This window comes from Nannospalax galili, unplaced genomic scaffold (assembly GCF_000622305.1).
Source record: "Nannospalax galili isolate Female #2095 unplaced genomic scaffold, S.galili_v1.0 scaffold3423, whole genome shotgun sequence".
NCBI lineage: Eukaryota > Metazoa > Chordata > Mammalia > Rodentia > Spalacidae > Nannospalax > Nannospalax galili.
The window spans coordinates 34,809-41,256 of record NW_008350119.1 but is presented as its reverse complement, the minus strand read 5'-3'; the positions used below and the strand labels follow the sequence as shown (position 1 = coordinate 41,256).

The 6,448-nt window shown below is 36.0% G+C and overlaps 1 protein-coding gene across 2 annotated transcripts in view; it reads right to left on the bottom strand.

Moving 5' to 3' along the window:
• Nucleotides 1–2,136: 2,136 nt before the first annotated feature.
• Usp1 (ubiquitin specific peptidase 1) overlaps nt 2,137–6,448 on the bottom strand; it is an 11,063-nt gene continuing 6,751 nt past the window's right edge. The window contains exons 7-9 of one of the 2 annotated variants that reach the window (XM_008847200.3): nt 5,688–5,858; nt 4,646–4,847; nt 2,137–3,594 (exon numbers count right to left, since the gene is read on the bottom strand). In XM_008847200.3, the coding sequence (XP_008845422.1) occupies nt 2,862–3,594; nt 4,646–4,847; nt 5,688–5,858 (1,106 nt within the window). In that variant the 3' untranslated portion in view covers nt 2,137–2,861. The remainder of the gene's footprint in view (nt 3,595–4,645; nt 4,848–5,687; nt 5,859–6,448) is intronic. The other variant, XM_029570471.1, reaches the window with a different exon arrangement.

Here is a 6,448-nt window from a genome sequence, read left to right as displayed (position 1 = left end):
ATCCTTAACTCCAGTTCCAGTGGAATCCGAAGCCCTCTTCTGACCTCCACGTTGCACAACACAGGTGCACTCACATACATACAGGCAATACACTCATACAATAAAATGAGAAATTTTTTTAAAAATTAAAAAAAAAAATTATGTGTGTGTGTGTGACAATTCCATACCTAATGCTAGTGACAACAGCTTGATCTTTATGGATCAGTCTTACTAGTTTCATTCAGCTTCATGATGCTCAGAAACTAAAATTGGTTTCTGTGTTTCAAATTAAGCTGTCAGATTTTTAGTGGTTTTAAACCAGTAAATTAGAAATCTGCTTAAGGCTATTTATTTTTATTTGCATCACTGTGAAGGTAACCCAGAGCTGGCGTTTCATTGATTTACCATAGTTTTTACAGAACAAGACATAAAATTAGTTGCTTTCATCAAAATTAAATTGTAAATTCAAATATCCTTTTAACCTACTGAACAGTTGCACGAAGTCACTTAACAGAACTTACCAGATTTAATGCCATGCCTTCATTCTTTAGTTGATGTAGAAATAGAAAAGATTATCAAGTTGACTTTCTGAGAGTATAGGATATGACTGAACACCCCTAATCACTGCCACCACCAAGAGGCTGACTTGTACCCACATCAACTCAAAGGCTGGATCACAAAGGTTTTTCAGGTAATCCTACATTCTTGGACCCAAAGGATCAATTTGGGGCTCAGAGCATCACTAAGTAGTACAGTGCTTGCAAGGCCCTACACTGAATCCCTAGCACTACAAAAAGGAGAAAAAGGTGTTATCTACTTGGGGAAAGGAGAAAATACAAAAAGGAGTTGAGAAATAGTAACTCAAGGCAGGTCTGGTGGCTTATGCTTATAAAACCAATTCTAGGAAGGCTGAAGCAGGAGGACAGCCTTGAGTCTGAGGCCACCCTGGGTTAGTGAGACCCTGTCTTTAAAAAAAAAAGGCAACTCACAAGTGACAAACTCTCTGTTTGGGGTGACTGGGCTAATAAAGGCAGACCTAAGGAAGAAAATACTAAGTGAACTAGGTGAATGTCAGGTCACTTCACACTAGATTATGCAGCGCCTCTACTCAATGACAATACCAATGACTTAAGATATGTAATTATGATTTAGTTATGAAATACCAATTATTTTCTGATGAGTCAGAAAGGAGACTTGTTACTCTTAAGAACTTTGGTATGATACAACTTCCTAGTGTTTTCTAAAAATGCAAACTTTCTCACATCAGGAATCTCTACCAGCACCTTTTTAAAAAAATATTTTATAGCTGGGTGTGGTGACACACACCTTTAATCCCAGCACTCTAGAGGCAGAGGCAGGGGACCTCTGTGAGACAGAGGCCAGCCTGGTCTACATAACAAGTTCCAGGCCAGCTATGGCTACAGAGACCCTGTGTCAAAATATATTTTTATTATTTTTGTTTTTCATGTGTGTATTGCCTGCTGTTGTACAATGCCCACAGAGATCAGAAGAGGGCTTCAGATGCCCTCGAACTGGAGCTACAGATGGTTGCTAGCCACCATATGGGTGCTGGGAACTGAACCCAGGTCTTCTGCAAGAACAGCCATTTTTGTTATCCCCTGGAGCCATGTTTTCAGCCCCTCTACCAGCAGCTTTTAATATTAGCTGTCTTTTGGGTTTAAAAGGCCTAGCTCTATTATAGACCTACTCCATTAGAATCTGATACTGCACAAGGCTGTTTATTTTTAAAGTTCCATCAGCGATTCTGATAAAGGAGAGGTGAGAACCATGATTTGATAACTGACCAAGTAATCTCCCTTATTAAAACAGAATGTCATCCTAATGTTTGTATATTTAGAAACATTTAAAAGAAAAAAAAAAAATCATAGTACCAAAAGTGCCTCTTTGCAAGTCCTAAAACAAATAACTTAAAACTTAACCACATTTTTGTGTTAAAATCCTCTGGTTTTTTTTGGATTCCATTAAGTCTACTTTAGAGGACAAACAGGACACAAAAATTTTATTGTAAACTACTCGTCAGAAATTATTAAAGGTAATATGCATGTTTTATTCTCATGTGTACGCATGTACTGTCTTTGGGAACTCCACTGTATAATCAAGTTTTTTTTTTTTAAAAAAAAAAAAAACCTTTGTACACATAACTGTTAAACAGCTTAAATTTTATTGACCTCCCAGTTTTTAAAAAAAAGTTAAATTTAAGGTCACACCTCTAAGTTTGATGTACTATATACAGATCGTGCAGAATGAGTATGAAGATACAAATTAGTCATGCCCAAAAAGATTGACTAGAATACCAAATCATCTTCATAAATACATATAAAATTCCTATGTAGAGAGGACTGCCAGGATTTCTGAGACACTTCAGTGATTCAAGGCACAAAATATACAGCATCGTGAATATACACATTCTAAACTTTGTGCCTCTGATATAGCCCAAAGATTTGGCTTTGTGACTATTACAAAACTAAATATACTGAATGAAATTCTGTTTCTTGGGTGTAAAATCACAGACCTATAAATATCAAGTAGATAATTATTCCAGAATATGGAGAAAACAAATACAAGCACTTTATTTTAAAAAGCAAACACAAAAGATCGGTGTAAATCCAAGTGTTTGCTTCCATTTTGGATAAAGAACCTATACAAGTTTGTTCCCAGAAGCTAATGCCTTACTAGTCTCTACAAAGAAAATTAATTCTAAAAATTAACATGGTTTTTGGTATTTAAAATTTCACTATATAAAAGCCTAGAGACCAATAATACTCAATAGCTTCAAAAGATAAACTAAAGACTTTGATGTAATCAACTTTACCAATGTTTGTCCAGGTCTGTTTAATACATACACAAGGAAAATATACTCACTATAATTTCTTATAAAATAGCAAGTAGGGGGTAGATGTAGGAGATGTTGAAGGGGAAAGAGAATTCAAAAAGTCCTTCTCTTCTGTAACTTTCACTTCAGAATCGTCAAAAAGCAACCACTTCCCCTCATACTCCTTTAAGCTTTGCACTACATATGAAATTTTGCTCTCCATTCCACTCATGTTAATGCCTGTTTGGTCACTGGGTTCCTTGTTGCTATCAGATTCGTGGATCCCATTGATATCATTAGTTTCAGAATTTCTATTTTCAGCAAATGTTGTACTGGCAACCTTATCAGGATTAGATGCTTTGTTGTATAACTCGTAATCTGCTTTGCTCTTTTGTCCTCCAAGAAGTCCAACAGCTTCTACGTTTTTTTTGTTCAGAACTTTACTTGGCTGGGCATTTGCACCAACTCTAATTGACACTTCTCCATCATAATTTTCAGCCATACCCCTTGCTTCCTCCTCGTTCAGTGGTTCTGGCTTACCTATTTCACACATCTGGTCAACCACAAAATTCCCCTTATCTAGTTCTAGACTGTTAAGGTCAGTGACTTTAACAGAAGCAGTGTAATGCCCACTACTAATTGTGATGCCACTGTGCATTACAACAGCAAATAATCCATAGCTGTCGTTAGTCGGCTTTGTGCTCCATTCTTCTAGTGACAGTTTAAGAGGTGTCAGTAAAGGAGTGTTGATCTTCGAAAGTCCACCACCATAACAATCAAACCTTTGGAATAAAAATAGAGTTTCCTATAATTCCATTTTACATGCAAAATTTTACATACAATGTGAAACCAAGTAATAAGCCCTTAATTTTTAGTGTTCATGAACAAGAGCAAAAAGGCTTCAATTTTGAAAATTTATAATGTATTCACAAAAATATTAAAATAACTGTTGAGTGCTTCTTTGGAAGACATTTTTTTTCTTATTTTCCTAGTTTTGTACACTAAGAAATAAGCTTTAAAGACTGAAAAATCCTCTATACTTCCAGCTTTATCAAGAACTTAAGACCAAAAACAGGTAAATTCGTATTATATAAAGAACTCTACAAAATAAAGAAAAGACAACATGTCACTCTACGGTATAAGGTATGACAACTACTGTGAAGTTCTCATGGTAATCTCAAATAAGTCATTAATGTAGAAGCAGTGAGATGTACAATAACATGTCAGAAAAGTCAAACTATCCAAAATGTAATTTCCATTTTTATACTTATTTTTAAGCTTTTGGACAAATTCTAAACTATAAAATTTCCCCAAAATTTCAGAGATTAGTTGAATTTTTTAACTTAACCTTAAAACCAAAAAGAATTTTGCTTTTCTACCCTTCAAAAAATATGAGTCAGGCGTGGTGGCTTCACACCTATAATCCTAACACTTGAGAGTATGACCTAGGAGGACTGCTTCATGTTAGAAGCCAGCCTTGGCTACAAGAGTGAAACTGTCCCAAAGGGGAGACAGAAGACAGGAGGAAGAAAGAAAAAATATGAACTTTTTCCTTCACTAAAACTCAGTTCCACTAAAACTACATCCTTCTAGCCCCTACAGAGTAACTATGAAAAGATACTTTCTAACTGTACTTATTTGTTACTGTTTTGGTGCTAGAGATCAAATCCAGGACCTCATGTATGATAGACAAGCACGTACCGCTGACCTCCATCACCAGCCCCAGAAAGCATACTTAATTCCTGTAAAATTAACTTTTTTCTAAGTCAATAACGTAAAACTACTCTTCTACAGCAGCTAACTCTTCATACAGCTTTTATATACAATACTCACTCCAAGCCACTAGCAGCAAAGCACTTCAAATGAATAGTTATAACTTCAGGCATTTTATCAAACAAAAGACTTCGCTCAGCTTCAGTATAATGATGGCAATTTTCACAGAAATATTTATCTTCTCCTACAATTCTCTCCACCGAAGCAAATTGTGAAATTGCCCATCTCAAGGTCTTCATTTCTGTTTTTGGCTCTGGAGAAACTACAAAAGAGACAATCTGTTCACTCAAACATCCTTTGTGACATTCAAAAATTAAATCTCAAGATTCCGTGTACAATATTATCATTCAATTTCACATAGCTTATTCCCAAATATCTAGAGATTTCTTTTACTTTAAGAAGTTCACCCTTAGAGATACGTATCTTGAAAATTTATAATTAAGGCCAGGCATGGTGACACACACATTTAATCCCAGCACTCAAGAGGCAGAGGTAGATGGATCTCTGAGTTCCAGGCCAGCCTGGTTCCAGACGTGAGACCCTGTCTCAAAAAAAAATAATTCCAGTTAGCAAAAAGAATTACTAAAAAAAAAGAAAAAAAAAAAAAAAAAAAAAAAAAAAAACCAAGATAAACCTAATCTCTGCCACAGTATAAGCCTAGTTTAAAAGTCTATATTTCCAGGGGCTGGAGAGATGGGGCTCAGTGGTTAAGAACACTGGTTGTTCTTACAGGAGACCCGGGTTTGAATCCCAGCACCCACATGGCAGCTAACAACTGTCCATAACTCCAGTCCCAGGGGATCAGACAGCCTCTTCTGACCTCCACAGGCATTGCATGACACAGGTGCACATACCTACGTGCAGGAAATACATACATACACATAAAAATAACAAGTATTTTTTTTAAAAAGCCTATTTCCAGTATCAGGTAAACCAGTCTTGTGATTATAAAGTCTACAATTTCCTAAATAATATTAATCCTAAATATTATCAAGTGGTACTAACAGAACAGGAAGGCTATATATTATACCAAGCGTACTACACTGTGTTGAGTTAAAGTACAGTTATTCCATGATCCACACAAGGCTCCAATTTTGCTTACTTTCAGAACTTTCTTCTACTTTAGAAAGCTCATCTTCTTGTACTGGCACACTGATATCCTGAAAATCTTCTCTTCTTTCTGTTAAGCTTTCACACTCCAAACAACGAGTCCTTAATACCAGCTGACCCTGAAATAATTTCTCCACTAGTTCAAAACCAATTTGCTCTGCACCTGAAAATAGGAAAACATAAATCTACACGGATTTGTTTTTCATTATAGCCAAATAAAGTATATCATGAATACAAGGCCCATTTCACATCTCAGCTTATTAAAGTATGCCTTATTCATGAAAACTAAAGACCCCACAAAAAGACGATAAATATGAACTGCTACTTTAGAAAAATACTTGTATCGTCCCAACTTGCTTCCCAAAGACATGTCTTTATAGAATTGCCCCAGAGTAACAAATAATTTTTGGTAAAACCATAAAACACATTAACTGTACATATTTTCCCTGAAATACATAGATGAATAAAATCAAGTAGAAACCTACTTCAAGTAAGGCAGTTTTATCTCAGTTCTCCTAAGCTTCACTGAATTCAGTTTTCCTTGAGTTTATAACACACTGCATAGATTTTTTTAAAAGTCCATTAAAGCCAGGTGTGGTGGCGCACGCCTCTAATCCCAACACTTGGGAGGCAGAGGCAGGCGGATCTCTGTGAGTTTGAGGCCAGCCTGGTCCACATAGTACCAGGACAGCTAAGGCTACAGGGAGACCCTGTCTCAAAAAAACCAAAAAAAAAAAAAAAGTCCATTACAAT